A 21,661-nucleotide genomic window follows, 5' to 3' on the forward strand; every position below is an offset into this window, starting at 1 on the left:
GCGCGGTGTCGGGCGCTGATTGGTTAGAAATGACATCATAGATTAGGCACAGCCAATGGGAAGCCGCCGGCTGTGGAGGCCCCGCCCCGAATCCTGGGAGGGTCCGGGGGGATCCCGGGAGTGGGGCGGGAATTGTGGGAAAAATGGGGAAAAAGTGACGGGATTTTTGTTGGAAATTGGGATAAAAATGGGGAAAAGGGACGGGGGAAATGTGGGGAAAATACGGGGAAAATTAGTGAAAATAAATGTGAATTAAATTTTAAAATAAATGCCAAAAAATAGAAAAGAAATTGCAAAACAATGAGAAAATAAATATGGAATAAATTTAAAATAAATGCAAATATATATATAAAATAAATTTAAAATATATAGAATGAACATAAAATAAATATAAACATAAACTCCTAAGGTATTATATAAAACAAATATAAAAATAAATACAATACCCCCAAAATACAAAATAAAATTTAAAAAATTATTATAAATAAATAGTTATGATTGAATAGATATAAAATATTCCTATAAAATATAAAATGCAAAATAATATATAAAATAAATATAAAACCAGAAGTAAATAATTTATTTAAACACAAATTAATTAAAATTTTATAATTAAGGCAAACATAAAAAGAATAATGAAGGTAAATGTAAAAATAGGAATAAACAAAAATAAATTAAAAGCTAAAATGAAAGCTTAAAAACAAAAATAAAAAGGGAAAAATAGTTTTAAAATAAAAATGAAAATAACAGTTAATAAAAATAAAAATTAATTTTACCATTTTAGAAATACAATTATTTTAATGTTAAAGTTGAAATCAAAGCCTAGAGAAGAAAAATTAAAATTAATTAATTTTTTTTAATCCACTACCAAACAAAATTAATTTAAAAATTAGAAATTAAAACCTAAAACCAAAATAAATTAAAAACTAAAAAATAAAAACAAATTTTAAAAAAAAGAAAATAAAAAGAAAAATTAAAATAGAAATAAAAATAATAGAAATAGAAATTGAGATTGAAATAAAAATAATAATAAAAAAACAAAAATAAAAATAAAATTTAAAAATAGAAATAAAAATAAAAATCCAATAAACAAAATAAAATTATAAATGAAGAAACACGACCTAAGAATCCACATTTTTTCTGGTGGAATTCCAGATTTTGGGTTGGAAAAGGTGCAGAGGAACCCCCCGACCCCCTCCAGTGTTTCCCCAGCATTTCTCCTCCAAAATTCCTGGAAAAAAAAAAAAGGGAAAAATCCCAGGCCTCACATTCCTGAACCTGAATTGGTGTTGGGATACTCAGAATTCTGGAAAGTGCTGGGATTTTGGGGTGATGGGAAATGTCGGGATATGGGACGGGGAAGGGGATTGGAGGGATGGGATAATGGGATAATGGGATAATGGGATTTGGGTTGGGGTGGGATGGGGTTGGGATTGGGATTAGGATTGGGATTGGGATGGGATGGGATGGGATGGGATTGGGGTTGGGGATGGGATGGAATTGGGATTGGGATAGGAACACAAGTGGGATGGGATTTGGATTAGGATTGGAACTGGGATTGGGATTGGGATTGGGACTGGGATTGGATTGGATGGGATTGGGATTGGAGAGGGGATGGGATTTGGATTGGGATGGGATTGAGATGGGATGGGATGGAATTGGAATTGGGATGGGATTTGGATTGGGATGGGATTGGGATTGGGACTGGGCCTGGAGATGGGGTGGGGATTGGGATAGGATTGGCAATGGGATGGAATTGGAATTGGAATTGGAATTGGGATTGGAATTGGAATTGGGATGGGATGGGATGGGGATGGGATGGGATTGGGGTTGGGGATGGGATGGGGATTGGGATAAGATTGGAAATGGGATGGGATTGGGGTTGGGGATAGGATTGGAATTGGATTTGGGATTTGGATTAGAATTGGGATTTGGATTGGTATTGGGATTGGAATTGGGATTGGGATTGGGATTGGGATTGGAATTGGGATTGGGATACAGATGAAAATGGAGATGGGATGGGATAAGGATGGACAAGGGACAGAAAAGGGATGGAGATGGATGAAGATGGGATGGGATTGGGACTGGGATGGGATGGGATGGGATGGGATGGGATGGGATGGGATGGGATGGGATGGGATGGGGATGCAGATGGGATGCCGGGATTTGGGATGCTGCAAATCCCCTTTTTCCTGCTTTGCCATATCCAGGGATACACCGTGGCAGGATCCCGGGGTCGCCCCCAGCTCCAGCGTCTCCCTTTTGTTTTCCCTCCTCCGGCTCCTGTTCCCGAGGAACTTCCCGAGCAAATGGTGGGAAACCATGGAAACCACCCGCTCCCGTCAGAATCCGGGCAGGAAAAAAGCAGGAAAAAGGCAGGAAAAGGTCGGGAAGGGCCAGACCCCTTCCCTTTCCCCATGGCAATCTCAAGGACTCACCCGGAACTTGGAAAAAAAATGTTTAATTCCAGATAAAAACTCCGAAATTCCTCATTTTCCCAACACCAGTGATGCATCTTCACTGGATTCCTGGGAAGAGCTGGGAATTCCGGGAAAAAAAACCCTTGGAGGGAAAAAGTCATGGGGAAAAGGGTGGAGGAGGTGGGATACTCCCAGGGATGTTCCCACTGATGGTTTTCCATGTGTCAAATCCCGTGGGATTTACCCATTCCAAGAGCTGGGATAAGGATCGCCGTTCACAGCGTGGATTCCTGGATCCCTGAAAACTGCGGGAAAAGCCCCTAAATCCTTTAATTCCTCATTTGATCCCTATTTGTCAGGGAAATCCCTTCCCCCCAGAGCATTCCCAGTTTGGATCCACGCCAGAGAGCGGCAGGAAAATTTGGGATTTGGGCACAGAACCACACAGGGAGGTACATCGATAACATTCCTAATATTTATTAAAGTTTATTAACGATAAAAACCTGAGACGTTACAAACAAATATTCTTCGTATCCCTGCCCATCCTCCTTTTTTTTTTCCCCCCACCTGGAAAAGCTGGAAAAGCACCCGGAGAGCCCCACCAGGAGGCGCCCTAGGTGGGGACATCCTCAAGGACGCGGACGCGGAGCGGGCAGATCCGGAGCGTGTTGGTGTTGGCGTCCCCCTGGGAGCTCCCCACGTAGAAGTAGGGGAAGACGACGCCGCCGAACTTCTCGTGGAAGGTGTAGATGTGGCTCCGGAGCTCGGCGTCGTAGAAGGACAATTCCCCCTCGGTGCAGTCCAGCTCCACCCGGACCCGCCGGATGTTGCCCAGCGCCGTCTGCGAGCGCACGGCGTTGGACGCCCGGCACTCGTCCTTGCCGTGGAGGTGGTAGATGTACCAGAAGCCCGAGCGGGAATCGTGGTGGAAGCTCCAGTGGGATCCTCTGTGGGGCCGGGACACGCCCACCCTCCAGTTGGTCAGCCCGCCCAGGTCCACCTCCCAGGTGTGGAAGCCTTCGGAGAAGCCGCGGGATCCCAGGATGCAGGGGGCGGAGGTGAAGCGCTCCGGGTTTTCCACGGAGCCTTTGTAGACGCAGCTGGAGACGCTGGAGAGGTCCTCGGAGACGGAGAGCCAGCCGGCGGCAGAGTTGGGGTCCAGGCTGAAGGGGACTGGCCGGGAAGGGGAAGGTTTTGTGGGAAGTTCGCAGCTCTGTGGAGCCCTCCGTGGATCCACCCATGCATTCATCCCTCCATCCATCCATGGATCTTTCCATGGATTCGTCCATGGATCCTTCCATCCATCCATGGATTCATCCATCCCTCCATCCATCCACAGATTCTTCCATTGATCTGTCCATCTGTCCCTCCATCCAAGGATCCCTCCTTCCCTCCCTCCACCCATCCATCCATCCATGGATCCATCCCTCCATCCATCATCCATCCATCATCCATCCATCCATCTATCCATAGATTCATCTGTCCATCCATCCATCCATCTGGGGATCCATGCATCCATTTGTCCATCTGTCCCTCCATCCAAGGATCCCTCCTTCCCTCCCTCCACCCATCCATCCATCCATGGATCCATCCCTCCATCCATCATCCATCCATCATCCATCCATCCATCCATCCATAGATTCATCTGTCCATCCATCCATCCATCTGGGGATCCATGCATCCATTTGTCCATCTGTCCCTCCATCCAAGGATCCCTCTTGCCCCTCCATCCCTGGATCCATCCCTCTATCCATCCATGGATCCTTCCATGGATTAATCCATCCCACCATCCATGGATCCATCCCTTCATCCATCCATGGATGCCTCCATGCATCCATGCATCCTTCCGTTGATCTTTCCACCTGTCCATCCATCCATGGATCCATCTCTCCATCCATTCATAGATCCATCCATCCACCCATCCATCTCATCCATCCACGGATCCACTCATGGATCCATCCATCCATTTATCCATCCATTTATCCATCCATTTATCCATCCATCATCCATCCATCCATCCATCCATCCATCCATCCATCCATCCATCCATCCATTCATCCATTTATCTATCCATCCCTATCCCTGATTCCATCCATCCTTCCATGGATCCATCCATCCATCCATCCATCACTATCCATGGATTTGTCCCTGGCAAACGCACATTCCCAAGTTCCCCCTTTGAGGAAAAAGCCCCTCCCTTCACTTCCCCAATCCCCAATCCCAGCTCCACATTTCTCATCTTTCCAGACCCCACAACCACCATTTTTAGGGAAGAATCCATCTCCACACTTCCCGTCTTTCCAGACCCCCTGGAAAACCCCGTTCCGGACATTCCCGGCTCCTCACCGGCGGTGATGGTGTCCAGCATCTTCTTCCACACATTGTACTGCAGCGATCCCAGGTACTTGGCCACGTCCAGGAGCATTCCCAAGGGAACAGCTTCCGGCTCCTCGGCCGTGCAGGCGATCCTAGGGCAGGGATTGACCACGGAGAAAGGATTGGGATGAGGCACCCGGCATCTCCCAAGCTTCTTCTCCCTCAATTCCCACAAAATCTGGGATTTAACGCTTCCCGCAAACCCTGAAATTCCGCTTCGTGTACCCGCCATCCTGCCCGGAGCACCCAGGGGACATCCAGCACCTCGGAGGGGATGCTGGAATTTTCTTGGAGCTGGGACCTCAGGAGACCCCCATGCAGCCACCGGGAAGGGCTCAGCCATTCCCAAATTCCCATGGATACAACGGGATCAGGACCTACCTCCGCTTGCGGTTCTTGTGGGTCTGGAAAACAAAAGAGGGAGACACCGCGAATCAGATCCCGGCCGCCACCGGAATTCCGACAGCCGATGGATCACACGGGGGAGGCGGGATCCAGGCCGGGAGCGGGATCCCGGTGGGAATGAGCACCGGGAATGTGGGAATTACCATCAGGAATTTGTAGTCGTCCTGCTTGAGATCGGCGCGGAGCCGCGCGGCCTCGTTGAGCAGGGCCTGGCTGGCCTCGGCCAGCTCCTCCATCTTTCCCTGGATCAGATCCTGCTTCCGCCCCGTCTCCTCCCGGATCTGCGCCAGCACCGCCTGCTCCTCGTCCCACAGGAACTTGTGCAGCTTCTCGAATTCCCACTTCACCTGCCGCTCCAGACGCTCCGATTCCACCTGGGAATGTCGGCACCTTGCTCCAGGTGGGGACGGCGGCAGCGCCCCGATTCCCTGGGGTCCCCTTCCAGGCAGCTCCAGAGCTCAGGGATCCCCTGGGATCACGCTGCACTTCCCAAATTCCCATCCCCACTTCCCAAATCCCCACTGCTCTCCTTTTCCGGGATGGGATCAGTGCTCCAACCCCAGCTCCGTGTGCAAGATCGGGATCAGGATCAATCCCACCTCTGGAGCACCCAAATTCCCTGGATTCCACCTTCAGAGAGCTCAGGGATTCCCTGGGATCACTGGGGTCACCCTGCCCTTCCCAAATTCTCATCCCCACTTCCCAAATCTCCACCACTGTTTTTTTCCGGGATGGGATCAGGGCTTCCCTCCAGCTGCATTCCCAATCAGGACCAGGATCAATCCCCCCTCTGGAGCACCCAAATTCGGATGGAATCCGTGCTCCACTCCAGTGCATGTGAAGGATCGGGATTGGGATCAATCCCACCTCTGAAGCGCCCGAATTCCCTGGATTCCACCTTCACAGAGCTCAGGGATTCCCTGGGATCTCTGGGGTCACCCTGCCCTTCCCAAATTCTCATCCCCACTTCCCAAATCTCCACCACTGTTTTTTTCCGGGATGGGATCAGGGCTTCACTCCAGCTGCATTCCCAATCAGGATCAGGATCAATCCCACCTCTGGAGCACCCAAATTCCCTGGATTCCACCTTCAGAGAGCTCAGGGATTCCCTGGGATCACTGGGGTCACCCTGCCCTTCCCAAATTTCCATCTCCACTTCCCAAATCCCCACCGCTCTCCTCTCCCAAATGGGATCAGGTCTTTACTCCAGCTGCATTCCCAATAAGGATCGGGATTAATCCCACCTTGGGAGCACCCAAATTCCCTGGATTCCCCTTCCCAGAGTTCAGGGATTCCCTGGGATCACACTGCCCTTCCCAAATCCCCACCACTCTCCTCTCCCAGGATGGAATCAGTGCTCCACCCCAGCTGCATGTGCAGGTTTGGGATCAGGATCAATCCCACCTCTGAAGCACCCAAATTCCCTGGATTCCCCTTCCCAGAGTTCAGGGATTCCCTGGGATCACACTGCCCTTCCCAAATCCCCACCACTCTTTTTTTTCCGGGATGGGATCAGGGTTTTACTCCAGCTGCATTCCCAATCAGGATCAGGATCAATCCCACCTCTGAAGCGCCCAAATTCCCTGGATTTCCCCTTCCCAGAGCTCAGGGATTCCCTGGGATTCAATGGGATCACCCTGCCCTTCCCAAATTTCCATATCCACTTCCCAAATCCCCACTGCTCTCCTTTTCCAGGATGGAATCAGTGCTCCAACCCCGGCTGCATGTGCAGGTTTGGGATCAGGATCAATCCCACCTCTGGAGCACCCAAATTCCCTGGATTCCCCCTTCCCAGAGCTCAGGGATTCCCTGGGATATCTGGGATCATGCTGCGCTTCCCAAATTCCCATCCCCACTTCCCAAATCCCCACCACTCTTTTTTTTCCGGGATGGGATCAGGGTTTTACTCCAGCTGCATTCCCAATCAGGATCAGGATCAATCCCACCTCTGAAGCACCCAAATTCCCTGGATTCCCCCTTCCCAGAGCTCAGGGATTCCCTGGGATTCAATGAGATCACGCTGCCCTTCCCAAATTCCCTTCCCTGCTTCCCAAATCCCCACCGCTCTCCTCTCCCAAATGGGATCAGGGCTTTACTCCAGCTGCATTCCCAATAAGGATCGGGATTAATCCCACCTTGGGGGCACCCAAATTTCCTGGATTCCCCTTCCCAGAGCTCAGGGATTCCCTGGGATTCAATGGGATCACGCTGCCCTTCCCAAATTCCCTTCCCTGCTTCCCAAATCCCCATCACTCTCCTCTGCTGGATGGGACCGGAGCTCCATCCCAGTGAACGTGCAGGATCGGGATCAGGATTGGGATCAGGATTGTCAGGATTGGGATCAGGATTGGGATCGGGATCAGGATCGGGATCGGGATCAGGATTGGGATTGATCCCAGCTCCGAGAGGGAACACGCACCTCGTTGTGCCGGGAGATGGATTCGTAGGATCGCCGCACGGCCCCGAAATCCTTGGCCTTATCCCGCAGGGATGACTCCATGTTCGCCAGCTTGGCCTGCGGGGAGGAGACGCCCTCAGGACTCCCCCATTCCCGGGATTTTCCGGGATTTTTCCAGGATAAACACCCCTGGAGCAGGATCCTTGCTCCATCCAACTCTTCCCCTCCGACAGGCAGGAAGAGGAGCTTTGCTCCATAGGGAATCCTCCTCCCTGTTTTTTAGGGATATCCCATCCCAGTGCCGTGGCAGCCCCATTCCCGTTCCCATTCCCATTCCCATTCCTGTTCCCATTCCCAGGAACACCAGCCAAGCTTTTCCCGCCACGTTTGAAATCCAGCGGGATGAGTCAGGGCGGCGCCGGCTGTTTTCCAGCGTGTCCTGGCAGCATTCCCAGCTCCTGGCTGCATCCCATCCTCCTCCTCCCCCTCTTCCTCCTCCTCCTCCTCCTCCTCAGGCAGCCACAGCCCGCGCCTCCTTTCTGCTGGAATTGTGCAACTCCCAAATCCCAGCCCCGCTCCCAAACCCTGGAATAACCAGCGTGGCCGGATCCAGGCTGGGATCAAGGGAATCACCAAACCGCCGGGAATAATCATCCCGCTCCCCTTTCCCGCAGGATTGTTATCCGGGATGGCGCCGGATAATTAAAAGGCAGGAGAGCACCCAGCAGCCGCCACATCCCTGCAGGGAAGCGTGGCTGCCTCATCCCAAATCCTGGCAAATTTGGGACAGCGCCAAGTTTTAGGGATGCGTCTTGTCATCCATCTATGGATGCATCCATGGATCCAATCCCTCCATCCATCTCTGTTCATCCATGGATCTATCCATCGCTCCCTCCCTCCATCCTTCCATGGATCCATCCCTCCATCCATGGATCCATCTTTGGATCCATCCCTCCATGGATCCATTCCTCCATCCCTTCATCCATGGATCCATCCCTCCATCCATCCATGAATCCATCCATCTATGGACCTATCTATGCATCCATCAATGGATCCATCATCCATCCCTCCATCCATCTATGGAGCCATCCCTCCATCCATCTATGGTTCCATCTATGGATCCATGGATCCATCCATCCCTGCATCCATCCATGGATCCATGGATCCATCCATCCCTCCATCCCTCCCTCCCTCCCCCCCCTCCCTCCTCCCTCCCTCACCCTAAAATCCGCCGCCGCCTCCTGCACCGGCCTCATCTTGTGCCCCTCGTGCTGCTCGGAGCTCTGGCAGGCGAAGCACGCCAGCTCCTTGTCCTCCAGGCAGAAGAACTTGTGCTCCTCCTGGTGCAGCGGGCACAGAGCCGCGCCGCGGCTCTGCCGCTGCCCTTCCTCCTTCATCACCAGCTCCACCAGGTTCTTGAGCGTGTGGTTGACGCGGAGATCTTCCAGCGAGGACCTCTCCTTGCACAGGGGACACGCGTGCCGCTGGTTCTCCCACGAGCGGCTGATGCAGCTCCTGCAGAAGTTGTGGCCGCACCCCAGGGTCACGGCTTCCCGGAACGGCTCGTAGCAGATGGGGCACAGCAATTCCTCCTTCAAGCCCTGCGTGCTGCACGGAGCTGCCGAGCTGCTGGAGCAGGGATCGTCTTCTTTTTCCATGCTGCGGGGAGGGATTTTTGGGAACGCGATTTTTTTTTTTTTTTTTCTTTTTTTTCCCTCCCTCCCGAACTGCCCCGACCGGACCGACGGCTCCGCTTCTGATGCAACCGCTCGGTTTCCTGCCGGTGACTCAGCCGCGCTCCCTCCCGCACGCTGACACCGCCCCGGGGCCGCTGCCGGGGGGGTTCCGGCCCGCGGGGACGGCGGCAAGAGCGGCCGGGACCCCCCCAGATCCGGGGTCGGACCGAGAGCCGAGACCTGGACACGCCCCGGTGCCCGGTTCTGGGTCCCCACACCCCGGTCTCCCAAACTCGGGGCAGCCCCAGTGCCCGGTTCTGGGTCCCCTCACCCCGGTCCCCCAAACTCGGGGCAGCCCCGGTGTCCGGTTCTGGGTCCCCACACCCCGGTCTCCCAAACTCGGGGCAGCCCCAGTGCCCGGTTCTGGGTCCCCTCACCCCGGTCCCCCAAACTCGGGGCAGCCCCGGTGCCCGGTTCTGGGTCCCCACACCCCGGTCCCCCAATCTCGAGTTGCTCCGGTGCCGGATTCGGGACCCCAGGTCCCGGTCCCGGTCCCCCAAACTCGGGGCAGCCCCGGTGCCCGGTTTGGGATCCCCACACCCCGGTCCCCCAAACTCGGGGCAGTCCCGGTACCCGGTTCTGGGTCCCCAGGTCCCGGTCCCCCAAATTCGGGGCAGCCCCGGTGCCCAGTTCGGGGCTCCCCCGGTGCCCGGTTCCCCCCTTTTTCTGCGCCGGGACACCCCCGGTGACCGGACCCGGATTTGGACCCCCACCCCGGGGTTCTCCCCGGGCCCCGGGGCAGCCCCGGTTCCCCAAAACTCGGCACCGGACCGGTGTTCCCCCAACCCGGGGCAGTCCCGGGTGTCCAGACCTCCAATCCCGGGGCTGCCCCTGTGCCGGGACCCCCAATCCCGGGGCCGCTCCGGTGTCCCGTACCCCAATCCCGGTGCCCCGTACCCCAATCCCGTTGCCCCGCACCCCAATCCCGGCAGCCCCGGTGTCCGGTTCTGGGTCCCCACACCCCGGTCCCCCAATCTCGAGTTGCTCCGGTGCCGGATTCGGGACCCCAGGTCCCGGTCCCGGTCCCCCAAACTCGGGGCAGCCCCGGTGCCCGGTTCGGGATCCCCAGGTCCCGGTTCCCCCAAACTCGGGGCAGCCCCGGTGCCCGGTTCTGGATCCCCACAGCCCGGTCCCCCAAACTCGGGGCAGCCCCGGTGCCCGGTTCTGGGTCGCCCGGTTCTGGGTCCCCTCACCCCGGTCCCCCAAATTCGGGGCAGCCCCGGTGCCCGGTTCTGGGTCCCCAGGTCCCGGTCCCCACCTCGGGGCTGCTCCGGTCTCAGCAGTTCGGGGCTCCCCCGGTGCCCGGTTCCCCCCTTTTTCTGCGCCGGGACACCCCCGGTGACCGGACCCGGATTTGGACCCCCACCCCGGGGTTCTCCCCGGGCCCCGGGGCAGCCCCGGTTCCCCAAAACTCGGCACCGGACCGGTGTTCCCCCAACCCGGGGCAGTCCCGGGTGTCCAGACCTCCAATCCCGGGGCTGCCCCTGTGCCGGGACCCCCAATCCCGGGGCCGCTCCGGTGTCCCGTACCCCAATCCCGGTGCCCCGTACCCCAATCCCGGTGCCCCGTCCCCAATCCCAGTGTCCCGTACCCAATCCCAGTGCCCCGTACCCCAATCCCGGTGTCCCGTACCCCAATCCCGGTGCCCCGTACCCCAATCCCGTTGCCCCGCACCCCAATCCCGGTGCCCCGTACCCCAATCCCGGTGTCCCGTACCCCAATCCCAATGCCCCGTACCCCAATCCCGGTGTCCTCGTGCCCAATCCCGGTGTCCCGTACCCCAATCCCGGTGTCCCGTACCCAATCCCGGTGCTCCGTACCCCAATCCCGGTGTCCCGTACCCAATCCCGGTGCCCCGTACCCAATCCCGGTGTCCCGTGCCCAATCCCGGTGCCCGGTCCCCATCCCCCAACCACGGCCCCCCATCCCGGAGCCACTCCGGTGTCCCGTACCCAATCCCGGTGTCCCGTACCCAATCCCGGTGCCCCGTACCCCAATCCCGGTATCCCGTACCCATTCCCGGTGCCCGCTCCCGCTCCGTCCCCCACCCCGGCCCCTCTCCACGTGGCATCCCGGTACCTCCGGGCCCTTCCCGGTGCCCGCTGCCGGTTCCGGGGGGGTGCCACAGGCGGGCGGGGGTCTCACCTGGCCGAGGGGCACCGCTTGCACCGCGCCTTCCTCCGCTGCAACCGGAGCAGGGGGCCCCGCTCGGCTTCCTGCGACATCCCGGTGTTCCCGATATTCCCGGTGCTCCCGGAGGGCGGAGCGGGATGGGAGGGTCGGGATGCAGCTCCGGGGGAGGTTCCCGCTGCTGGCCCGGCCTCTCCCGGCCCGGAGCCGCTTCCCGGTGGGATCGAGACCCCCCTCGCCAACCCGGGAATTTCGGGATCTCGGAAATTCCCATATCCGGTTCTCCCTCTGACCCCGTTTCCCACGGGAATGGGGTTTGCCGAGGAATCCAACCGGGATTTTCCAGGCGCGGCGTTGTGCCCGGTGCTGGTTTTCCCTTTTCCCTGTTTTTCACCCGCTCCAGAATTCCCTGTTTTGGTTTTTTTTTAATGTTTCTAAGCCGGGAGTCGCGTGGTGCCCCCCAAAATTCCGCCCCCGTTCACCAAAAAAAGCAAAAAATAAAAAAAAATTCCGCTGCTGGCCCGGCCTCTCCCGGCCCGGAGCCGCTTCCCGGTGGGATCGAGACCCTCCCCCGTCCCCAACCCGGGAATTTCGGGATCTCGGAAATTCCCATATCCGGTTCTCCCTCTGACCCCGTTTCCCACGGGAATGGGGTTTGCCGAGGAATCCAACCGGGATTTTCCAGGCGCGGCGTTGTGCCCGGTGCTGGTTTTCCCTTTTCCCTGTTTTTCACCCGCTCCAGAATTCCCTGTTTTGGTTTTTTTTTAATGTTTCTAAGCCGGGAGTCGCGTGGTGCCCCCCAAAATTCCGCCCCCGTTCACCAAAAAAAGCAAAAAATAAAAAAAAATTAAAAAAAAAAAATCCCGCCGTGGGAAGCGGGAGGAATTAAAAAATTATCCAAGGAAAAATGAAAAAAAGGAGGGGAAAAAAGAGAAAAAAAACGGAAAAAAAAAGAAAAAAAAAAAAAAAAAAAAAAAAACTCCCGCCGTGGGAAGCGGGAGGAATTAAAAAATTATCCAAGGAAAGATGAAAAAAAGGAGGGGAAAAAAGAGAAAAAAAACGGAAAAAAAAAGAAAAAAAAAAGAAAAAAAAAAGGACAAAAAAGGGAAAAAGGGGGAAAAAAAGGGAAAAAAAGGAAAAAAAAAGGAAAAAAAGAAAAAAAGGGGAAAAGGGAAAAAAGAAAAAAAAGAAAAAAGAAAAAAAAGAAGGGAAAAAAAGAAAAAATAAAGAAAAAAAGAGAGAAAAAAGAAAGGAAAAAAGGAAAAAAAAAACCAACCCCAAAGAATAAAAAAAAAAAAAGAAAAAAAAGTTGTTTTTTTTCCCAAACCTTGGGAGCCGTGTTTTCCACAGGCTCGGAGTCCAAGGTTAAAGATAAAACCGGCCGGGAATTGGCTCCGGGAATGTGGGAATGAGATTTGACTGGTGGGAAGAGGGGGGTGGAGGCTGGCAGGGACGGGAAAAATCCCTGCTGGAAAAATCCCGGCCTCTGGAGCCATCCCGGCCTGGAATTTTTGGGAATTAGGGACAGGCAAAGGTGACTGGGGTGGGGTTTTTTTGGGATGATGGAATTATTTAGGGTGGAAAACCCTCAGGAATCAGGGAATTCCAGAATCCCTGTCCCCCCTCCCCCCCTGCCCAAATCCACAGGGATTTGAAATCCCACCAGGAATAGGGACTGGAAACCCTTTCCAGGCAGGAATTCTTTCCAGGTTCTTTTCTCCACCGGGCAGAATTCCAGCCTAGAGCATTCCATGGATCTGGGGATCCTTGGAGCTGTCAGGGATATTTGGGATTTTTGGGAAGGAGTTCTTCCCTGGGAGGGTGGGGAGGAGCTGGGCTGGAATTCCCAGGGAATTCCCGGACAGGAGTGTCCAGGGAAAGGTTGGAGCATGCTGGGATTGTGAAATTCCAAGAATTTGATGATTCCTGGCCTCAGATCCCACGGTTTTGTGGCATTTCCCAGAATTCCAGGAATTCCCTGGTTCATGGAAAATGTGGGGTTGGAATTGGGATGGGATTTAAACTTCCATCCTGGAATTCCAGGCCTCAGATCCCACAGCTTTGTGGCACTTCCCAGAATTCCAGGAATTCCCTGGTTCATGGAAAATGTGGGGTTGGAATTGGGATGGGATTTAAACTTCCATCCTGGAATTCCAGGCCTCAGATCCCACAGCTTTGTGGCACTTCCCAGAATTCCAGGAATTCCCTGGTTCATGGAAAATGTGGGGTTGGAATTGGGATGGGATTTAAACTTCCATCCTGGAATTCCAGGCCTCAGATCCCACAGCTTTGTGGCACTTCCCAGAATTCCAGGAATTCCCTGGTTCATGGAAAATGTGGGGTTGGAATTGGGATGGGATTTAAACTTCCATCCTGGAATTCCAGGCCTCAGATCCCACAGCTTTGTGGCACTTCCCAGAATTCCAGGAATTCCCTGGTTCATGGAAAATGTGGGGTTGGAATTGGGATGGGATTTAAACTTCCATCCTGGAATTCCAGGCCTCAGATCCCACAGCTTTGTGGCACTTCCCAGAATTCCAGGAATTCCCTGGTTCATGGAAAATGTGGGGTTGGAATTGGGATGGGATTTAAACTTCCATCCTGGAATTCCAGGCCTCAGATCCCACAGCTTTGTGGCACTTCCCAGAATTCCAGGAATTCCCTGGTTCATGGAAAATGTGGGGTTGGAATTGGGATGGGATTTAAACTTCCATCCTGGAATTCCAGGCCTCAGATCCCACAGCTTTGTGGCACTTCCCAGAATTCCAGGAATTCCCTGGTTCATGGAAAATGTGGGGTTGGAATTGGGATGGGATTTAAACTTCCATCCTGGAATTCCAGGCCTCAGATCCCACAGCTTTGTGGCACTTCCCAGAATTCCAGGAATTCCCTGGATGTTGGGGACACCCGGACGTGCTCCCATTCCCGAGCTGCTCCGCACACAGATCCAGGTTTTGGGAATGATTTATTAACCCCTGCCAGGAACTCCCGGCTCAGATCCAGGGAAATCCACACCCGGCGCCGGCGATTCCCAGGTTCAGCTCCATCCCGGTGGGATCCGTGTCCGGAATATCCCCGGGAATGGGAAGGCTGAGCTCACTGGCCTTGCGTGGATCCCAAATATTCTTCCAGGAGCATTCCCAGCTCCGAGTTCTGCCGCTGCAGGGCGGTGGCCTCGGAAAAGAGCTGGGATCTCCGGGTCAGCACTTTGCTGGGAAAGGGACACCGGGATAACGTGGAAAATCCATGGGATTACGTGGAAAATCCCTGGAATTGTCCCAGTCCTGCCACGCCCCCCCAGGCACTCACTGATATTCCGAGAGTGCGGCTCCAAGCGCGTCCCAAAGTTTGAGTTTCCGCTCGGGAATGACGCGGGTGAAGGCTTCCCAGTATTCCCCGTCCTTGGAATTGTCCCGGAGATCCTGGATTTCCTTGGGGGGTCCTTCGTCCCTGCGGGTGGAAAACAAAGCTTTGGGATGGAGATGGGAAGCTTGGGATGGAGAAGGAACCCTTGGGATGGAGAATGAATTCTTAGGAATAGCGAACAAATCTTTGGGATAGAGGACAAATCCGTGGCAATTGGGGATTCAAAACTGGGAAAAAAAATCCTTGGGAAGGAGAACAAATCTTTGGGATGGAGAGAAAATCTTTGGGAAGGAGAACAAAACTTTAGGATGGAGAACAAATACTTGGGAAGGAAAACAAAACTTTGGGATGGAGAGAAAATCCTTGGGATGGAGAACAAATCTTTGGGATTAGAGAACAAATCTTTGGGAATAGTGGACAAATCTTTGGGATAGAGAACAAATCCGTGGCAATTGGGGATTCAAAACTGGGAAACAAATCCTTGGGATGAAGAACAAATCCTTGGGATTTTAGGATAGAGAACAAATTTTTTGGAAGGAGAACAAATCTTTGGGATGGAGAGCAAATCCTTGGGATGGAGAACAAATCTTTGGGAATAGTGGACAAATCTTTGGGATAGAGAACAAATCCGTGGCAATTGGGGATTCAAAACTGGGAAACAAATCCTTGGGATGAAGACAAATCCTTGGGATTTTAGGATGGAGAACAAATCTTTGGGAAGGAGAACAAATCTTTGGGATGGAGAGCAAATCCTTGGGAATAGAGAACAAATCTTTGGGAACAGTGGACAAATCTTTGGGATAGAGGACAAATCCGTGGTATGGAGAACAAATCTTTGGGAATAGTGGACAAATGTTTGGGATAGAGGACAAATCCTTGGCAACTGGGAATTCAAAACTGGGAAACAAATCCTTGGAAAGGAGAACAGATCTTTGGGATGGAGAACAAATGCTTGGGGAGGAGAACAAATCTTTGGGATGGAGACCAAATCCTTGGGATGGAGAACAAATCCTTGGGATTAGAGAACAAATCTTTGGGAATAGTGAACAAATCTTTGGGATCAGAACAAATCCTTGGGATGGAGAACAAATCCTTGGGATGGAGAACAAATCCTTGGGATGGAGAACAAATCCTTGGGATGGAGAACAAATCCTTGGGATGGAGAACAAATCCTTGGGATGGAGAACAAATCTTTGGGATAGAGAACAAATCCGTAGCAATTGGGAATTCAAAACTGGGAAACATAACCTTGGGAAGGAAAAGAAAACTTTGGGATAGAGAGCAAATATTTGGGATGGAGAGAAAACTCTTGGAATGGACAACAAATTCCTGGGCATGGAGAACAAATCTTTGGGATGGAGAAGAAATCCATGGGATGGAGAACAAATCTCTGGGATTGAAAACAAATCCTTGGGATGGAGAACAAATCCTTGGGAAGGAGAACAAAGCTTTAGGATGGAGAAGAAATTTTTGGCACGGAGAAGAAACTCTTGGAATGGACAGCAAATTCCTGGGATGGAGAACAAATCCTTGGGATGGAGAACAAGTCCTTGGGATGGAGAGCAAATCCTTGGGATGGAGAACAAGTCCTTGGGATGGAGAACAAGTCCTTGGGATGGAGAGCAAATATTTGGGAACAGAAAAAAAACCCAACCCTTGGAGTGGAGAACAAATCTTTGGGAAGGAGAACAAACTCTGCCTTTCCCGCCCTTCCCGGATCCTGGATCATCTCCTGCCTGGTGATTCCCAGCCTTGGGAATCTCCTGATCCCTCAGGGAAGGTCGGGAATCTCTTTCTCCAAGCAGAACAACCCAGGAACCCCCAGGACATTCCCTGGATCCCAGTTTGGCTCCAATCCCGGTGCCGTCCCTATTCCCACCTGAGCTTGACAAATTCCTGTAGGAATTCCCTCAGGATTGTCAGGACATGGTCCTCTTGGATGGACGGGATGCGAGGGGTGCTCCCGAGGGGCTGGCGCTGATCCCGCTGGGAATGGGATCCGCTCTTCCCTCGCTCCTCAGCCGGATCCGCGGGACCTTCCGCCTGGCTGACCTGGAGGGAGAAAAGCCTGGAATTTTCGGGATGAACACACGCATCCTCCTTGCCGGAATTCTTGGGAAGCCTTCCCGGGGATCCTGGGATCTGCCGGGCTCTCCCCTGGTGATCCCACCTGGATCTTGGGCGCGTGGTGGGATTCGTAGTCCAGGAAAAAATCCACGAGGGCGCGCAGCTCGTCCTCGTCCTCGATCCGGAGGGCCTGGAAAAGCGGGAATTCCGTCAGGGATGGGCAGGGGAAGGGACGGGGATTTTCCAGGAGCAGAGGGAATGATGGAATTCCGGCAAACTCCGGCTGAGGAAGGAATGGTTGGGAAGAGGTTGATGTGGGATAGCCTGGAATATCCATGGATTGGAAAGTCTGGGAACAGGCTGGAGGAGCCCTGGAGGCGTTTAAATAGTCAGGATGGGCTGGAGGTGGGAATCTGGGAATCATGGAATGTTCTGGGTGGGAAGGGAGGTCACAGCTCATCCCATTCCGTGGGCAGGGACACCTTCCATGATCCCAAACCTTGGACGTTCCCAGGGGTCCAGGGGCAGCCACGGCTTCTCTGGGAATTCCAGCCCAGCTGGGAATTCCTTCCCAAGATCCCACCATCCCAAGCTCCCCTTTCCCACTGGAAGCCATTCCCTGGCTCCTGGCCCTCCAGCCCTTTCCCAAATCCCAGCTCTCCTGGAGCCTCTGGAAAAGGCTCCAAGGATTCCCTGGATCCTTCCCTGATCCAGCTGCACATTCCCAGCTCTCCCAGCCTGGCATTGGATCCATCCCCATCCTGATTCCTCCTGGAGAAGGAATTTTGGAATCTGGGGGCTTCCCTGGGAATTCAGGACTCCAGGCAGGGTCTCCCTTCCCTTTTCCATCCCCATAAAATTCCATAAAAATCCCTCCAGATGGATTCCAAATGTCCTTGATCCCAGAATCCCCAACACCTCCCACTATCCCAGGTTTCTCCAAGCCCCATCCAGCCTTTCCTTGGAGACTCCCAGGGATTCTCTGGGAATTCCAGCCCAGCCGGGAATTCCTTCCCAAGATCCCACCATCCCAAGCTCCCCTTTCCCACTGGGAAGCCATTCCTTGTCTCCCATCCCTCCAGCCCTTTTCCAAATCCCAGCTCTCCTGGAGTCCCTTTTGGGATTCCCCGGATCCCTCCCTGATCCAGGTGAGCATTCCCAGCTCCACGTCCTCCTGGTGCTGAGCATTCCAAGCCCAATCCCGGGAGATCCCATCCCAGCTCACCTCGAAGATGGATCGGAGCTGCCGGACGTCATTCCTGGGCCCCACCACCTCCCGCAGCGGCTTTAGGAGTTTGTTTTCCAGCAGGAATTCCTTGGGAAAAAGGCCGGGAAAGAGGGGGCAGAGCCACGGTGAGCATTCCCAGCCCTCATTCCAAAGGGATCCACAAAAAAAACCCCTCTGGATCTGGGGCTGCTCCCGGATCCCGAGCTCCAGCACCCCTCACCGACTCCTTGCTCACGACCTCCAGGATTTTCCGGAGGGTGTTCCTGGGAATGCCTGGCCGGGATGTGATTCTTTTCTCAATCCTTTCCTGGTTTTCCTTCCCTCCCTCTGCGCTCCGCGATCCTTTCTTCTTACTCCTCCTCCCTTCCTGCTCCGGTTTTCCAGACTTGAGCCCTAAAAATCAGAGAGGGAAGCGGGAGCAAGATCCCAAAACGTGGGAATCCCTGGAAAACAAAGCTGCTGGGATGACAGCTGCTTGTTGGAACTGGGGAAAAAAACCCAACAAAACAGCGGGAATATCCCTTGGAATGAGCCAGCTCAAGGCTGGCACCTCCCGAAAAATCCCATCCGGAAACCCCCAGCGGGACACGGGAAGAACATTCCCAAGGAATTTACGGATCCCACCTTCCAGAAGCTTCGTGGCCAGCTCCATGGCATCCCCCTTTTCCTGGGCGCCTCCCAGGGGCCCCACGTTATCCATGAACCACAAGTGAGGTTCTTCCCACGGCATTCCCAGCTGCTGGACGTGGATGATCCGATCGGCATCCAGCGCTTCCCGGATCAGCGCTTTGGCCTCTTCCTCGTTCACGATCCAAACCTGACGGAATTTCTCGGCGCTGCTGCGCATCAGCTGCCTGCGGGAAAGGATCCCGAAGGGGTCGGATCCCGCTCCGCTGTTCCCGAGGGTGGAATTCCAAGCGCTTCCCACCTCATCCGGTTCCGCGTCTCCTGGAACTGCCCCGTGACCCGCTCCAGCTCCGACTCCAGGCTCTGCTTGTCCTCTTGGAATTTCATCTCCTGCTGGGCCATTTTGGCCTTCAGCAGTTCCAGGGACGTCCGCAATCTGGGAAGGGAGGAAGAGCGCGGGTTTGGGAATGCCCTGGACGCGGGAAAAGGTTTGGGAATGGGAGGGGGGTTCCCCGGGATGGGATTTACCGGTTGATTTTCCTTTTCTGCTGGGATCGGAGCGTGGAATTTTCCACGTCCAGCTGCCGGAGCACGTCCAGGTTGTATTCCAGCTTCACCTGGTTCAGGTGGTAAATCCCCTTCATCTGCCGGAGCTTCTTCTCCAGGTACTGGAATTCCACACGGGAACAAAAAAAAAAATTCACAAAGAACTCCATGAAAATTCTGTGGAATTCCATGGGGGAAAAAAACCCCCCAAAAACTACAAAGAATTCCATGGAAATTGGGTGGAATTCCATGGAAATTCGGTGGAATTCCATGTGAAAAAACCCACAAAGACAAGCCTGGAGTTTAGGGAAAACCCAGGGAAACTCCCAGAAAGGTTTGGATTTCCCAGGGAAAAAAAAAAAAAAAAAACCAGAAAAGTTGGAATTAAATCACAGCAGGGCCGAGAGTTTTTTCCCCTATCCAGAGGATGGAGGTGGTTCAGGTGGAAAACCCCCTTCATCTGCCGGAGCTTCTTCTCCAGGTACTGGAATTCCACACGGGAACAAAAAAAAAAATTCACAAAGAACTCCATGAAAATTCCGTGGAATTCCATGGGGGAAAAAAAAAACCCCAAAAACGACAAAGAATTCCATGGAAATTGGGTGGAATTCCATGGAAATTCAGTGGAATTCCATGTGAAAAAACCCACAAAGACAAGCCTGGAGTTTAGGGAAAACCCAGGGAAACTCCCAGAAAGGTTTGGATTTCCCAGGGAAAAAAAAAACAGAAAAGTTGGAATTAAATCACAGCAGGGCCGAGAGTTTTTTCCCCTATCCAGAGGATGGAGGAAAGCCACGATCCAGGGGTTAATTCCCAAAAATCCCACATCCAATGGCAGACCCTAAACAACCACCAGGGAAGTCCTTCCCAATCCCAGGCTCTCCCAGCTTGGAATTCCCACCCTAAATTCCAGTCCCAGCTTCAATTTCTGCTTCCAGGTTTATTTTTTTCCACTTGCAGTGAGCACAAGGAATTCCTGCTCCTCCTTTTTAGGGAATTCTGCATTAGTAGGGATTAATAACTGGATATTTTACACCTATTTGGGGAACAAAATATTCCTAATATCCTGTGGAAAAATATCCCTGGAGCAGCCTGAGGGATTCCTCCGTTATTTTCCCAAGGCTGCTCCCAAACTGGGATAAGGCCATGGAACACAGAGAGGGAAAATTATCTCCGGAGCCTCCCCCAGCCACAGCTCAAGGTCGTTTTCCCAACGTTTTTCCCGTCTTTCCAACGGCCCCACGGCATTATCTGGGAATTCTGAGCTCCGGCACGGAGCTGTTTCCATCCCAAAACACCTGGGAACATCCCACACTTCCGAGTTATCAGGAGCGGAGGGAGAGGAGCCTCTGGAGCCAGGCCAGGGAATGCCATGGAGCTGCTCCAGGGCTGGGAGAGCTGGGAATGTGCAGCTGGATCAGGGAAAGATCCAGGGAATCCTTGGAGCCTTTTCCAGAGGCTCCAGGAGAGCTGGGATTTGGGCAAGGGCTGGAGGGGCCAGGAGCCAGGGAATGGCTTCCAGTGGGAAAGGGGAGCTTGGGATGGTGGGATCTTGGGAAGGAATTCCCGGCCGGGCTGGAATTCCCGGAGAATCCCTGGATCCCTGGCAGTGCCCAAGGCCAGGCTGGATCACCCTGGGATCGTGGAAGTGTTGGGGTTGGAATGGGAATGGATTCAGGTCCCTTCCCACCCAAGCCATTCCAGGATTCCCAGAGGTGATTCCATGATCTGGGGCCTTTCCCGGTACCTGCACGTCCTGTTCCAGCTGGAATTTCATGCTGCTGTAGGTTTCCAGGCTCTCATCCTGCAGCTCGTTCAGCTGCCGCTCGAAATCCAGCGCCTTGTCCGTCTGCTTCCGCAGGAATTCCAGCTGTGGGAACAAGGAGAAGCTCATCCCACCTCATCCCACCTCATCCAAACTCCTCCAAACTCATCCCACGTTCTCCAACCTCATCCCACCCCATCCCACCTCTTTCCAATCTCATCCAAACTCCTCCAACCTCATCCCACGTCATCCACCTTCATTCTATCTCATCCAGCCTCATCCAAGCCCATCCCACATCCTCCCAGCTCATTCCACCTCATCCAACCTCATCATCCGACCTCCTCCCCATCCCACCTCATCCAATGTTCTCCAACCTCATCCAACGCCCTCCAATCTCATCTCACTTCATCCAACCCCATCCCACCTCTTTCCAATCTCATCCAACCTCATCCAACCTCCTCCAAACTCATCCCACGTTCTCCAACCTCATCCCACCCCATCCCACCTCTTTCATCCAACCCCATCCCACCTCATGCAACCTCATCCACTCTCATCCCACCTCATCCCATGCCATCCAGCCCCATCCCACCCCATCCA

General features: G+C 53.5%; 2 protein-coding genes across 2 annotated transcripts in view; both read right to left on the reverse strand.

Moving 5' to 3' along the window:
* Window positions 1–2,944: 2,944 nt before the first annotated feature.
* TRIM35 (tripartite motif containing 35) lies at window positions 2,945–11,567 on the reverse strand. The gene is made up of 7 exons (XM_041410786.1): window positions 11,481–11,567; window positions 8,820–9,258; window positions 7,621–7,716; window positions 5,345–5,575; window positions 5,178–5,200; window positions 4,767–4,888; window positions 2,945–3,593 (listed from the first exon to the last, which is right to left on the reverse strand). Exons 1-7 carry the CDS (start codon window positions 11,558–11,560, stop codon window positions 3,034–3,036), a joined length of 1,551 nt encoding a protein of 516 aa, XP_041266720.1. The 5' UTR covers window positions 11,561–11,567; the 3' UTR covers window positions 2,945–3,033.
* A 2,994-nt stretch (window positions 11,568–14,561) lies between these two features.
* DRC1 (dynein regulatory complex subunit 1) overlaps window positions 14,562–21,661 on the reverse strand; it is a 30,176-nt gene continuing 23,076 nt past the window's right edge. Inside the window, exons 9-18 of the mRNA XM_041410787.1 lie at window positions 21,047–21,169; window positions 19,282–19,421; window positions 19,055–19,189; window positions 18,751–18,980; window positions 18,347–18,519; window positions 18,124–18,213; window positions 17,002–17,088; window positions 16,711–16,883; window positions 14,775–14,915; window positions 14,562–14,676 (exon numbers count right to left, since the gene is read on the reverse strand). Coding sequence (XP_041266721.1) covers window positions 14,562–14,676; window positions 14,775–14,915; window positions 16,711–16,883; window positions 17,002–17,088; window positions 18,124–18,213; window positions 18,347–18,519; window positions 18,751–18,980; window positions 19,055–19,189; window positions 19,282–19,421; window positions 21,047–21,169 — 1,407 coding nt within the window. The remainder of the gene's footprint in view (window positions 14,677–14,774; window positions 14,916–16,710; window positions 16,884–17,001; window positions 17,089–18,123; window positions 18,214–18,346; window positions 18,520–18,750; window positions 18,981–19,054; window positions 19,190–19,281; window positions 19,422–21,046; window positions 21,170–21,661) is intronic.

This window comes from Onychostruthus taczanowskii, unplaced genomic scaffold (assembly GCF_017590055.1).
Source record: "Onychostruthus taczanowskii isolate IOZ18803 unplaced genomic scaffold, ASM1759005v1 scaffold339, whole genome shotgun sequence".
In the NCBI taxonomy this organism is placed as follows: domain Eukaryota; kingdom Metazoa; phylum Chordata; class Aves; order Passeriformes; family Passeridae; genus Onychostruthus; species Onychostruthus taczanowskii.

Bases quoted from the DNA above. Each gene is read 5' to 3' on its own strand.
- TRIM35 (XM_041410786.1), bottom strand. From the start codon at position 11,560: ATGTCGCAGGAAGCCGAGCGGGGCCCCCTGCTCCGGTTGCAGCGGAGG. The intron at 5,576-7,620 runs GTGCGTGTTCCC...CGACATTCCCAG, and splicing joins CCATCTCCCGGCACAACGAG to GTGGAATCGGAGCGTCTGGA. The intron at 5,201-5,344 runs GTAATTCCCACA...TTTGTTTTCCAG, and splicing joins ACGACTACAAATTCCTGATG to ACCCACAAGAACCGCAAGCG.